Below are 14,960 nucleotides of genomic sequence, written 5' to 3' on the forward strand. Positions count from 1 at the left end.
TGGTTTCCCCGATGTATAAATCCTGGCAATCCTCCTGGCACTTAACAGCGTACACTATGTTACTCTGTTTGTGTCGGGGGACCCGATCCTTGGGGTGGACCAGTTTTTGGCGCAGGGAGTTTTCTCCCACAGTTTTCTCCCACAAAACGCTACGTCCAGATGAACAGATTCAACTTTTGGAGATTTACTTTCCTGGATGATTGAGAATGCATCAAGATCTGATCTACAGTGTTTTCAAGTAGCACTTCAAAATACAGCCTACAACCTATCCGGTAATTTTACAGGGCAATTTTTATAAATTTAGTGTGCATTTTCAGTACCCCAAAAATACTTCAATGAAGCAGAACAAAAGAGTAGCAAACTGAAGTTTTAAAGGAAAAAAAAGACGTCAAGTGTATTTGAGGAATTAATAACTGAGATATTTTAGAGGAAATGACAAACGGTGTTGCCCAATCTTACGTTGCAATTTTAGGGGAGAGGGCTGTATTACTGTATCATTACCCCAACCACCCTATATTGCACTGCAATTACACATTATTTTGGTGTCCACATTGTGGCTAGAAATATGTGCCAGTAAACATTGGATTTAAAGCCACTCACACTAAATAAAAACACGTTAGAATTTCGGTTTCTTCTTTCCTTTAAAACCTCTAGTTGTCACACCCCTGACGTACTGTACCTACACCAGTATCTGGGGAAAATTAAACTCTAGGTCAGGAAAATTCAATTCAGTTTATATAACGACATATCACAGCAACTGTCACCTCAAGATGGTTTATATTGTAAGGTAAAGACGATACAATAAGACAGAGAAAACCCAAACAAACAAACAACCCTCTGTGAGAAATCAATTGGCAACAGTAGGAAGTAAAAACTCCCTTTTAACAGGAAGAAATCTCTTTGATGTATTTATTGTTCAGACGTATTTCTAATTTTTTTTCACAGATGCCATTTGACATCGGGGAGAATCGCGACACTAGCCCCGTCAGATGCCATCATTGCTGTGACTGCTGCCCGCTCAGTGGCTGTGGCATATGTTGCCAGTGAGGCTCAGATTTGAGTAGCTTCCATCAAAAGCAGCTTTACTTTCTCATCTTCAGCTAAAAATATGATGTATGTATTTATTCATGCTGTATTTACTATTATGTACAATAAACAACTGTGATGATCAGAAAGAGGGAGTGTCTAGGGACAAACAACAGAGGCGGCTATATTTTCTGAGGGTGGTCTGCTGTCCAAGTGCAAACCAGGCTCAGCTCTGGTTCACTTATTATCCAGTACAGAACATGGAGGTATGGCATCCAGCCATGGTGGTGTGCATGCTATTGTGTTACTTTCAGCATGGCTGGATCGTGCCTCACTATTATAATGACCACAAAGGTCAAATAAATGATGCGGTGTTAAACCGGTGTAGAAATAATTAGGGAACACACAGACTAAGGCAGTCTATCTGACAGAGTTATGAATGGAGGGAACAATATGCAAAGAAGTCAACAGACTGCAAGTGACATGCAGAACAATGGCAAACCCTGTGGTTGCTGTTTAAGCCTGTGTGATTACAATTTAATTACCCCCAATACGCACAGAAGTGCATATACACAAAGAAAAACACACACATTTGCTTACACGCATGCACAGACTACCAGTCTGGAGCCTGGTGGACTCCTGCTCTGATCCCACCCTCATTCAGCCTTGCAGGGGGCTGAGAGGCATGCCAGGCTTGCCTCACGTCCAGACGGATGCCCGTTGTACGCCCCCATACCGACAAAGCTGCTGCCAAACCACACAAGGAGATAGTAAATGAGTGCACAGGGCTCTGTTCAGCTTCCTTACACACACAGAGACATGCACACACACCATGTGGTTTATTTTATCTGACTCATACCCACATACACATATGAGGCACAGTGCAGGCAGGTAGCAATTAGGGCCCTGTTCATCGGTAAATGCAGTACACTACGTCTATAAATCTTTTAAACTAGTGATATTTAAGTGTGTAAACTAAACTTCTCGGGTGGTAAGATGAGGAAATCACACAGTGCTGCTTTTTGTTGGTGATTTGATTTGCAGGGGATGGCGTTTAGCCAGAAAAATAATAATAATAATAGTACAGAGATCTTTAAGACAAACACAACTGGAACAAAGAGCTTTATGTAGCACATAATTACTGTGCTACAAACTCTTGACCTGATGGCGGCACTTGCTAAAATGTCTGGAAATAAACATAGGCATCACAATTCAAAGGGGATGCCAGCCCATCTGATAGTAAATGTCATTTACAAATAGTCAGTAATTGTTATTTGAAGATTATTGACCTGCCCGTGGTGTCAGAAAGCCCCGCTTTCTGTGTCTGCACTGTCTTGTGTCTGCATTGTTCTGTCTGCTGTTGCACTGTTTTTTGCCATTTTTGCACACTTGCACTTTATGTAGTCCTGTAGCATGGTCTTGGAGGAACGCTGTCTCGTTTCACTGTGTACTGTAACACTGTATATGGTTGAAATGACAATAAAGCCGCTTGACTTGACTTCAGCAGGGGTTAGAAATATCAGTTATGTGCTTTCCATCCAAATTTGGGGCTCAACTTTTACTCCGTGGTTAAGCGAATGTTAAATATTTACAGGCTTGTTTCTTTATAGGAAAAAAATTGCAAGCAAGATGTTTTAAAAAATGGATATCTAACACTGTGTGATAAGGACTTCAAAAAAGGTCCCTTGTGACTGGATCTACAGGGAAAATTGTCATTTGACAGCAGTTGTTTCAGACTCTTAACTGACAAATCAGTTATCACTTTCTCCAGTTAATCGCTTAAACCAGCAAAGAGCAGAGTGTCAGCCAGTGACTCCACCGCAGGTCACGCTCGACAGCAAAGACACGCACGCTCAATCTGGGCTGGAAATGTCTGCGATGAGGTCAAGACCTCCCCTATAGCTGAGTTGATTAAATACGTTTCTACAACCCACACACTGCCCAATAAAATTTGCTGTGCTGAAGATGATGACTGTGCTGCGCTCACTGGGGGCATCACTGGCTCCAGTCTTCCCAAAGAGCCCAGCCCAGGGACTTACGCTCAACACCCTGCTTCAGCGGCTCCACTTCCACCTACTCACCAGGGGCCTTAAGGGAGCAATCAACCTGGCTTCTTATTAGAAGGATAACAACCGTTTGCACGTGTGTGTATATGTATGAATGAATATTCCTTCCACAGACCCTCCAAGTTGAGCCAAAGGTTGCTTCTGAAGCATGCTACTGCATAATCCATCCCTGAATCAAGGAGGGTTGGGGGATAAACATTCCTGGACAATGAGAGCCTGCTTTACCCCCTGCTGTATTCATACCCACTTAAAATCTGCTTACCCACAATGCAATACCTGGCTTAAGCGAATAGCCCCCCAGGAAGGAATGCAGTGCCACTACAGAACAACATATCCCTACACGTAGAAGCCACTAGTGTCAACTATGGCTCACATAAAGCCCCTCTGGGCTCTGACTGAGTACATTATATCCCATTCAACTGGTCTTAATATACTTTAATAAGACCTGTTTTCGATTAATTCTCCCTTGAAACCAGTAGTAACGCAGCTACTAGGCAGTGGGCACATATAAAAATTGAATGAATGGAGCAGGGCTGCCAGAGAGTCAGAAGAGGGAAAATAGGAATCCTTGTGGATTTGTCCTCACCAGCTGGCTCTTGAGTCCAATATAATGGTTGTGCCCATGGCTCTCAAAGCACCAGTTAGAGGAAATGTTTGCCCAGCCTGTAATGCGTTTAAGGTGTGCAGTATGATTCATTTCAGGTCATAAAGCCCTTGCGTGTCACATCCTGAGTGGTATGAGCGAGCTGCTCTGCCTATAACTGAGCAGGGACAATGGCTTTGTGTTGCATTTGAATCCCAGTGTAAAAGAAACAGCTAGGTATTCCAGAAGAATGCGGGGTTGAATCGGCCAGGAAAAACAATAGTTACGGCACCCTTAGGAATCGCCACGCCGGGTAGGTATAGAAATGCCTGTCTGCTCCATGTAATGGATGGTGATAAAAACGTCCCATGTTCTCTTCTGCACCTGCTGCAATGAAGCTCAACTGAAACACTACCAGAGCAAGTGACTCATAAATATCCCCATTTGTCATCCAGAAATTTAAACAAAAATATATGTGTGTCAAAGCATGGCAATATTAATGCACAAGGTGAGCATTATGACAAAGGGCCTACGTTTCCTGTCCTGCAGGTGAGGCCGACATAATGGGGCTACACGATTGCGATCATCCACGCAGGCTTAACCAGTGCACCGCTACTCCAACTCTGAATCTTTTTACAGTTTCCCATTTTGAATGTTTCTGCAGCAAAGCAAATGACTGTCACAGACAATTAGCTTTTATTGAAGACTGTATTTATTCTAGGGATTAACGTGTTCCCTAGCAACTCCAAATGAAGCGAGTTCCTGCATTGAGAGTTGACTTTGGATTGCATTGTTGCAATTAGGAGCGAGTTTAGTAATAAAAGTCACCCATTAATGCCACCATTTCACAGCCTTGTACACACCATGATGTCTAACATATGGCAAACTTGTTCAAAATATTAAGATCTGCTTGTCCTTTGACACCAGTATGTTCCTACTCAGTGCTGTTTCAGCCCGTGCCAAACATCATGGCTAACCCACCAGAAGATTAATGATTCCAGATTTCCTTCAACTCACAGGGCAAAGCGATGGCTCATTATACAGTTATTAAAAACAGCAAATTATTGCAACATTTATTATCCAGGGCAATCTTATTTGCCCCGCCAATGTCATAACTTCCACTTCTGCCATGCACATTGGAACGAATGTGTCACATATGCCACAACTGCTTACTCGCATTAAGCTGCAGCATGTTTAATATAGGGCAGAGGTCTCGGCACCCCTCCTGTTATCCTCCTACTGTCTTGTGAGCCGCGTACATGGCCGACAGCAGATACACTTAAGCGCCATCCCAACCTGCTTTAAAAGCACTGATCTATCCGAATTCAAGCCCACTGGGTCATTTCCTGTTAGTGGTTTCACTTGTTGTGCCTTTGAAGCAGGCTTTAATAATAGGACCCAACAGAACTAATGAAAATGCTCTCTGTCAGATTAAAAGGGAGCTTCAGTCTCAGCCACCTAACCGCATTCAGCACAAACATTAAAAAAATCCGCACAAAGGAAGGCATACACACACTCACACACTTTACAGAAGTGGTTTGCACAGGGAGGACCATTCCTTCTGATGTGTGCATGACTGTTAACCTCCTCAACAACACTGAGAATTGCAGCAATGTCCTTTTTCTCACAGTCACAGAAAAACAAATGAGTGGAAAGGGACAGACCGATATTAAAGAATAACTATCAGAGTTTGATCGCATCGCATCAAATGTGCGATGTGATTCTTTGTACTTTCTTTTTTCCACTGTGGATGCTGCAATGTGTGCTTTAGTGGTGGTCTTGTGCTTAATGAATCCACTTCAGTGGAGTTCCTCTCCGTAAGCTGTAAGGTTTAATCCCCAAGTCTGGAGTAGTGATAGTCTGGCCCGGGAGATGACATCTGTGAATCGTTCATTAACTTGGAACCGGCAGCAGATGTCTTTAAAAACAACTTACTCAACATCTATGACATGTTTAATTCCTTTCAAAAATTTATTTCATTTTTGCTTTGCTTCATTTACTCATTGGCCCAACTGGTTGTTTATTGGCCTCCCTTTTGCCATCTTTAAATACATTTTTTTAGAAAGTAAAATTTTACGACAGCTCTAGATGGAGGCCTAAAACTATTTAATACTACTTGTCTGTCAAATAAAGGCTTGCATCTGGGTAAGTTTGTTAGCTAGAGTTAAAGTTAGCTACCTTTAGACATGCATTAAATTACATGTAAGGTTTTAAAGGCCATGGGTTGGCCATTGATGTTATTCCCCCCAAAATTTGGCTGCTTCCAAAAGCCCAAATAACAAGACAGAAAATGTGGATTTAAAAAAAAAAAAAAACTAAAGGAAAGATCTCAATGGGAAAAAATCATGCTAGAAATCTATACTGATACGGACTGGGTAATGTCTTTGGAACAAAAGGATGCCACATTGTTTGGTCGAAATGAAAATAATCAAACTACAGGGTGCAGATTTGAAAGTCGCTCTTAAAATCAGAGTGAAAAAATGATGAGGCAGGCTAGTCCATTTTACTGGAATTTCACTGCAGCAACTCACTAGTTTGTATGGCTCCCTAATGTTCTTGTACACATGCCTGACAACATCAGGGCATGCTCCTAATGTAACGACAGTTTCCTGGGAGATCTACTCCCAGATCTGGAACAGGCTCAGTGAGCCATATCAGTGACCTGGCAGCACCTGATCTGGATCCTCTTTGTGAACTTAACATGCTAGCCAAAAATTATTTCTTTGCTATAGTCATACAGGGCTTATTGAAACATTGCTGACATTTTGTATTGCGTTTGATTAAATGTTTCTATTCTCATTGTTCTAATGTCATGGTAACTAAAATAACCAAATGTGTTAGCTATTCTTTTGACTTGATAACCTTTTACTACTTGTCGGTTTTGCGGCTCCATAGCAAATGTGACTTGGTGGAAGTGTTAAGCTGTGAAAAGCCTCCTGGGTAAAGTCTGCCGTGCCACTTGGAACACCTGTGAAAGATGTTCAGGCACTTAAAGCTGCATATTTGGCCTTAAGATAGACATGGAGCCCATAAAGTGAGGGGTATTTCAACACTGACAGACTCCCTGTGGAAATATCATATGTGATTTCAGGGGGGGTTAACCAGAGCAGGAAGACTGTGGTCTCTTTCTCCCAGGATGATATATATATATGTGACACAGCGTGATTCATCTGCTACTGGGCATCCATAAGCTGTCTGGCAGATTTGGATTTTTTTTTCTTTCCTTCATTTTTTGGGATGGCGATTACGCAGCATGGACCTCGGGTTAAATTAGCCATGACTTGCATTAAAACATGCTCTCTTCACCCATATACCAGATAGATTTAGCATAAAGCTAAATTTCTCTGTGATTATTTAATGTTTTGAAGATCACAGAAGTAAGTGCGACGTGCATCACTTAAGTTGGTGATCGATTGTGTGTCGCATGACAAAAGACACAGCCAAACGCAAGTTGTTAGGAAATTATAGTGTAATGCTGGAGATGGATGAGCCACCAATGACATCCGCTGGTTTTGTAGCTTTCACGAGGCTACGTCATAGTGAATTACAAACCCTTAACGGTGCTGTCATGCCGTTAAGGCCTAGTCGACCATATCCAATCCTTTGGCTGGAGATACCACTTGTCTCATGCAGTATGACATGACGGATTTCACAAATGTTTTTGAAATCACTCAATGGTACTTGGAAAAAAAAAGACAAGAAAACTACAGTTTCAGAGTTTAGCCACATATATTATAGCCACAGACAATAATGAAAGGCTTCATCATACAGTCACATGAAATGTTTTTTAATAAAACACAATGTACACATATGCAGTCCTATGACCATACATTTGCTGGATCCTAATCAATAAACCTAGAATATGTCAAAGCATAGTTTTATTAGTCTTGTTTTTTTTTCTTCTTTAAAACATCAAAATCAGTAGATGAGGTCAAATGAAAGGAATACAACACCTGCGTGACAGACGAGAAAGCGTTTCCACGTGTTAAAGATATGCACTGTTATAAGGAACGCAAAGAATATTTCAGCATATAAGAGTAACAGTATGAGGCAAAAATTCTCACTGAACCAAAAAAAAAGTACAAAACAGAATTAATAAATAAATCAAATATATACCATATAAATGAAATAGCTATATGGTGGCTATGTTTATTATTTGTTTTTAATCATTTTAATCTGTAGCTTGTATTACAACCTTTTTTTCTCTAAAACATTTAGAACGATGAACGAGTCAATACTGAAAATACAGTAATAAGCTTTCAATATTAGATCAACTATGTACACGAGTCTGTTGCCATGCTAGTTGAACAACTAAATTTATTCTTTTCTTCTTCTTCTTTTTTAGTTTTTTAACCACACTATACAGTTAGAGCATAAAGCGGTCTGAACGTAAACAGTTTGTGCTGAGAATAAAATACTTTGCAACTATGCATGGTAATTTCTTTTAATATTACTCTCAAAAATGTACATAACATAAAGGCCACAATGGGAACACTTGTCTCCATGAATAAGGAAGGTAAGGATAGCTTTGACATAAATATAGGGAACAAAAAAATAGTCTCTCTCTCAGGTCAAGATGCCATTTTCTTGTCCATCAGCATCGTTTTGCTTCGGTCGAACGTATCCTCGAGCGTATTTTTAAATCTCTCCCGAACAGTTTATGTCGCCAACTCCCTCACAACCTCACCGTCCCCTTCCTGGCTCCTCCGCCTCCGCGGTACCTCTGGTGGCTCCTCCGTCTTCCGTCACCCCAGACGTTGAATGACATTGTTAATGACGATGAAATGAGTTCGGTAATGTCAACTGTAAAGATCCACAAGGTAACAAGGCTGGGAGAACAGAGTCACCTGGCTGGTCACTGCAGCTCGGGGAGAATTAGCAGGAGGCAGAGGCATGAAAGCGTGTGTTTGGTGTGGTTGTGGTTTAGTGTTGTACTTATATCACACGTTATATGCTGTATATTGTTGGACTGGCAGATTTCTGAGTCCTGGTCGGCAGGGCGAAGGTGGGATAGGGCTGGGCAGCAGGTGGGGAGGTGGCGGGGTTCGTGATAGTCGTCAGTCAGAATATAGGTGCAGCAGCGGCTAGCAGCTTTGCGTTGGTTCTTTGTTCACTGGGTAGTTTCAGTCCTCACTGGCTGGAGCGTTTTGAGGCCAAGTGGTCACTGTGCTGGTTCTGGGCTCGAAACCGCAGCCTCTGCTTGTTCTTCTTCTTTGGCTCTTTGGATCGATGCTTTCCTGAACCACCTGAGCAGAAACAAGAGAGAGAAAAGATTTTTCATTTTAATCATTGCCCTCAGATGTGAGATTTTCTGAGTGAGAGCGATTTTGTGTTTTAGACTGCCTCATGTCAAACTTGTTCTCTTCTTTAGCCTAAGGTTGGCAGGTCATTTCAGTTAATTTTATTATTATTAATCTCTGGCTCTCTTCCCCAATGTGTATTTTCTCTCGCCCCACTCCACTCCCCCTAAACAGTCACGGCAGATGGCCGCCCCTCCCTGAGCCTTCTTTAGTTTGAGGTTTCTTCTTGTTAAAAAGGGAGTTTTTCTTTCCCACCTTTGCCAAGTTCTTTCTCTTAGGGGTTTGTTGTATTGTAGTGTTTATTGTAGGGAGTTGTTGTTATTTTTGGTGCTATATAAATAAAATAGAATACAATTGAATGGTGTTTTGTATCATGCACTACTAAATCTGAATAAAGCTCCAAAATGATAACTGCGTACATGGTACTCATACATGGCTCTTGATATTCTGTTTTAAAATTATGTTTTTATTTCTAGGTTTTTCCATGTTCTCTAGTTATAGTAAGACTGTGGTCAACTGCACGTGATCAACCAATATATTCTCTCTATTTTTATTTTAAAAAGCAATCATGCAATTGGCATATGGGTAGGTGCAAAAAGCTGCTTTTGAAGGAACAAATTAATGAGCTGTGAGGCCATCTTCTCTGGACTTTAGTGCAGACTAAATGGAAACTTATGGAAACGCACATGCACAATGTGCACCTAGCATGCTTATATGGAGAACCGTCCAAGAGTAAGGACATTTTAAAAAGCTAAAATAATCAGTGTTTGTTGACAATTGGCTTGTGAGGGCCTTAAAAAGGTACGTATGTGAACTTTTGCCAAAGCCTGCATTATGTAAAAAGTGAGTCCTATGTTAGGAAACATCACAAATGAGGTCTTAGCTTGCTCCAGCCCTCAGAACTGAACCCCAATTTTAAACAAACGTCTGCACAGCCCAACACTTCACTGTCACTGCAATAGAGAGCAGCAATAAGTACGGGAAGTTGCATAACTCTTTTTCAAGTTGGAAAGGTCCCCCAGCCCAAGGTTAATCCATCCCAGGTTTCACTGGGATGGGCAAAGCATGCCGGGAACTGACTTCCTGCTCTCATGGAAGCGTGTGTGGTGAAGGATCTGCACCCAAGGCTCTCTGTGACAGAGAAAACTCTGGCTACTGAACCACAAGGCAACCAATCTGGCTGCCAAGGCCACAAATAAGATAACGAGGTGTGTGTGCAAGATGTATGTGTGCAGAGGGAGGAGAGGGGAGGCGGGTGAGTGTGAGGGAATTTAGGGGGAAAGAAAATCTAATGGGGGGAAAAGTGGAGTAAGGCTTGGATGATGAGAAAGATATCTGGATCCTGATCTAGAACACAAAGAAACAAGCCACGCTCTGGGTCGCTGACAGGGGAAACACAGGAGGAAAGTGCTACAGAAAAACAAGTCTCATATGGTGGCCTTCACCACTTAATTCTACGTCTTATTACAGCACTTGTTTAAGCTTTTGTCTTGAAAGGAAGGTAACGGCGTGTAAAATGTGGCCCCATCTCTAATTGCCTTCTCATACTGTATGTGCTGGTGTTGCGTTGGCCCTTCAATGCACCCATACAAAAGACTGTTTTCCCGTTCTCAGGGCTGCTCTGTGAGGTAGATTTGAAAATATTCACTCATTTAAGCTGACACGCATGAGAAAGCAAGATATTGCTCTAGTAACAGGGTTTCCCAATGAATAATACAGATGCACGCAAACATCAAACCATCTCTGAGTTATTTCCTGCAATTAATCTAATCTTGTTATTTTCAGTCACTTTGCCAATCTGAAACATGGCAATAAAGTTTCTCGCACACAGCTCCTAGTTAACATCACCCTTTGAAAACAACTTTCACATCTCTTCCATCAAACTCTCATGCCCTTCAATTGAAAAATATTGCCAGGGGACTTTGTACACTTGCTTAGCTGATTCTACTCTAGATTTTTTGCGTGACTTAATGTAGAATAATATTAAAGTAAGTCTGGAGCTCAAAGGCATTTGGCCTATAGGTTCATTTTCCTAATTGCTCTTTAAAGAGGTAATTTTCATTCAAAACAGTGTTGCTAGGTGCCTGATAAACACGGCTTTCAGTGCAATCAAGTCAGGATAAATTACATTTGACAGCAATAAAGTACACGGTGCTGCATTAAACTCCTTCAGTAACGGGCAAAGCCCTCGTGGGCCATTCCTTGGACGCAAGGCTGCATTTAAACTGAAAAAGCCTGCATTTACAGCAATTGCTTAAAACAAATAAATATGTGAGAGTTAAGTTAAAAGGCTCTTTTCCTGGCTAGTTCAGGACTGGGCAGGGGATCTGTAATCCAAAGAGTTTTACGCTCACAAAACACACACACTGGAACAAACTCAGCAGCTGCACAAGCAGGCTGACTTATAGAAAATCAAAACAGAAGTTCACAAATTAATAGTTACACTAATTAATTACAACCTGAAATGCCTGTTTAGCACCTCTTCTACATCATGCACTGCTACTATCACAAATTTTATTGAGCAAACTTTAATTTTTTTGTTGTTTTAAATGATTGTGAAGAGAATGAAAATTTGAATTTTCAGTGACAACAAAACTGAGCTACAACCAAAGGCAAAACAGAACCTGCAGTGTAATTCTACATGTAATGCCTAAAGCTAGTGTTCTTCCATTATTTTTTCCGCTCGCTGTGCCCCTGACCATATTTTCACTTGCGCTTCTCTTGAGTGCTTATTGTTGCCTGGTTACAAAAAAACATCTCCTGCCCAGTTTTTCTTCTCCTCCTGCTTGATTTTGATTGGTTAGTGTGAACACTGGCATTGTTCTGAAAGTTAAAGTGTTGAAGCCAACTGAGTAAAGACAGTAAACACACACACAGACAGACAGACACTGATTGCATTTATTTCCCACAAAGAGACAGCTAACTAGCTAAACAATGGGAATGGTAGATAGTGCGTTAAATAGGGCTAGAGCTAAAGCTAAGTTTGCTTATTACATTCCTGTTGCAAATTAGGAATTTTTACATGATATAAAAATGTCATATCACAATACCAATGATATTAGCAACACCATGCATTTACATTTCCAAGCTGGCACAACAGCACAAGCCCAGACATGTCTGACAGCGAGAGCCACATGTCAGTCTAGGGAGGAAAAGGGAGGTACTCCAATAAAGCTTTGCAAAATATGCAAGAAAACTGTTCTCGCTAAAGGAGGAAACAACAAATTGTTTTGCCACTTGAGGCACGCCATCAAGTACAACCACGCAGTAAAGGCAAGAGAGCTGGAGATATGCCACCCAGAAGTAAACAACTGGACCCCATATGACATGATGGAAATTACTGACTCAGTTACACGGTGGTAAAGGCGGGCTTTGAGCAAATGGTTAAAAAACCCGGCCCAGGCTGCAGCATCCCAGGTAGGAAATATTTTTTAATTTCGATTTATTACGTGACATTGTGGCAGGTTCCTGAAGAGCTCCATTATTAGATCATTTTAGTCCTTGCTATTGTAAACTAAAGAGTTAAACAGTTGTGTTACAATTTTACTTAAAATTTACACAGAAAACACTATCTAGGCTACTTTACTGTGTCACTGGATATAATGCTGTGTCAGTATGGCTGCATTGCTAATGCTGGCACCTTGTTGCAATATGTTCAAACTTTGAATTAAATAGTCTATCATCAATGACAGTAGCTCACTAGAAAAGAAGGATGGAAAATTCAATCCATTTTGTTTGCACTAATAAATGCTGCTACCTACAAGCTCCAATCACTGATACAATCACCAGTTGCACACTTCCAGTATAACTTTGGATGAATTGACATTCACTGTGCGTTTATACACCACTGTGCACTGAATAATTAGTTATTATTAATCTGAATGCTTATTTAATAGAACTTATTCTTTATGGTTGGTAACCTTTGCATTCAAAGTCTCAAAACAGTGCCTCCATCGTTAGCGCCCTCTTGCAACTTTGTTTCAAAAGCTTTTTTTCCTGTTCAGTCTTTTGGTCTGTGGCTGTGGCAAGTTGATGACAGCCATCAACAATGAGTACAAGTAAAATCATCATCCTCCATATGGGATATAGGATATAACACAGGAAGTAAAATAAACATGAGGGCCTTCACAGCAGAAACCAAATACACTGCCTTCTAGCCCGTTCCCTAGCTTTGTTACCCAAAAAACTTTACTTTAGCATTTGCTTGAATCCTGACTCTCTCCACTGGCTCCTTGTTCTTTTTATCATTAATTGAAAGGCTCTCCTCTCACTTTCTTTGTCTTCAATATTTTACCTGTCTGTGTTCCCACGTTTCCATCCCAAATGTTTCTTTTGGGGGGTTTTTGGTTTTTATTTAGCAGATATTGACAAGTCCAGACTTTTCCAAGCCACTAGTGATTCCTTCCAATCATACTCCTTCACATCAACATTACCAGTACATTTCAAAGCTAAGCTCACGCCCCCAAGCTAACTGATAGCGCTTCATAAACACACCTCGACAGAAAATTAGGACCATATTTCATAATCCAGTCTCAACGCTGACAGCTAGAGGGCAACCACTCCCCACATAAGCCCCTTCCCCCCTGCATCTGGTGCAGTCCCAGTGTGATGTTTTATCATATCTACCCTATGAACTCCCATTTAGCCTTTCCTCAGGGCACAGTGCACACTGAGCTTTCATCATCTCATATTTACGACCGATGTAATCACTTAAGCTGATTACTAGGGTTCACAGAGGAAACAGTTTAATTTGCATCAATTGCTTTCAAAACCAAGAACAAATTCATAAATCTTACAGCATGTAAAGATAATTTTGTCTTGGAAGGCACAGTGGCCTTCAAATCATTCTCTGTCTTTGTTTTGCATTGAAACTGGCACAGCAAGGATCAAATCAAAAGAACACGGCTTTTATAAGAAAATTATCTCCATTTAAAAAAAAATAAAAAATTCTCTTTCCATTCTGGCTGCATTTACTATCAGTAGAGCAAAACCGCAACTTCACCAATGTTTGGTTCTCCTCCATAGATACAGTCTTCTTTGCCAACTAGACGTTCGCATTCGGGTTTGAACTGAAAAGTGAATCAAACAAACAAACAAAGCTCTCAAGAGCAAATCAAAATGTTTTTGCATTTCGGAATCAGAAGCAGAGCCTGCGGTGGGATTGTTATTTACCGCTGTCAAAAGTGACCTTTGTGGAATTCTTTTGTGTATCAGTCAGCGTGCGAGCGCATGTGCGAATGATGTATGGCATATGCCCTGTATGCTTGCGAGTCCGTGATCGTGAGCTTCTATATCACCTTTGTGAGCTTGAGAAATACTTTGTGTCATTTCCAATTTTTTCAGCTGCCAAACCAATGAGCAAAGAGATATTAAACCTCTCCACAGGCACCGTAGAGGACGTTCCTCAATAACCTCTTAAAGCCATTCAGGATCTGCTACTTTTTCTTTTTCTTCCCTATCCTTCCCGTTTCCCCTCTCCATGTCCCCGACTTTCTATTTGAGGCTCTCAGTATGGTACAGCTCCAACTAAGAGTTAAGTGCTATTAGACGTATCATATTATTAGGATCACACTCCAGAATAATATCTCCTTGCGGAATGGCAATATGACTACTTGTCCAACTGATGCACTGAAAGATAATCAGTCAAATCCATATCCAGGGGGAAGGGGGCCAAAGCCAAAGCTCCCTTCATCTGTGTCAAAGCCAATATGTTTGTTTTGGAAAAGGGAAGCAAATTGAAGAACATGTATAAGTTTACATGAGAGAAATCAGACTTTTGTTTACTTTTGTCACCATAAAGAGATTTTCCCGCTAAAGTAAAAAAAAATACCTACTTTTTCACTGTTAGCTCACGCGTTATTGTGAGGCTCCTGCTACCTTACCCTATCGTCACAGAGGCCACAACCTCCTAAAAAGAAGCAACACACCAACCAATGGGCAGGCCAAGTGATTTCATCCACTCACGGCTCCGGCAGCAGCGCAGGA

General features: G+C 41.1%; 1 protein-coding gene across 3 annotated transcripts in view; it reads right to left on the reverse strand.

Moving 5' to 3' along the window:
• Positions 1-7,414: 7,414 nt before the first annotated feature.
• The window catches only part of rspo2 (R-spondin 2), a 59,978-nt gene continuing 52,432 nt past the window's right edge, over positions 7,415-14,960 (reverse strand). For all 3 annotated transcript variants that reach the window (XM_063486816.1, XM_063486817.1, XM_063486818.1), the window contains one exon: positions 7,415-8,921. In XM_063486816.1, coding sequence (XP_063342886.1) covers positions 8,806-8,921 — 116 coding nt within the window. In that variant the 3' untranslated portion in view covers positions 7,415-8,805. The remainder of the gene's footprint in view (positions 8,922-14,960) is intronic.

This window comes from Pelmatolapia mariae, linkage group LG10_11, assembly GCF_036321145.2.
Source record: "Pelmatolapia mariae isolate MD_Pm_ZW linkage group LG10_11, Pm_UMD_F_2, whole genome shotgun sequence".
Classification (NCBI taxonomy): domain Eukaryota; kingdom Metazoa; phylum Chordata; class Actinopteri; order Cichliformes; family Cichlidae; genus Pelmatolapia; species Pelmatolapia mariae.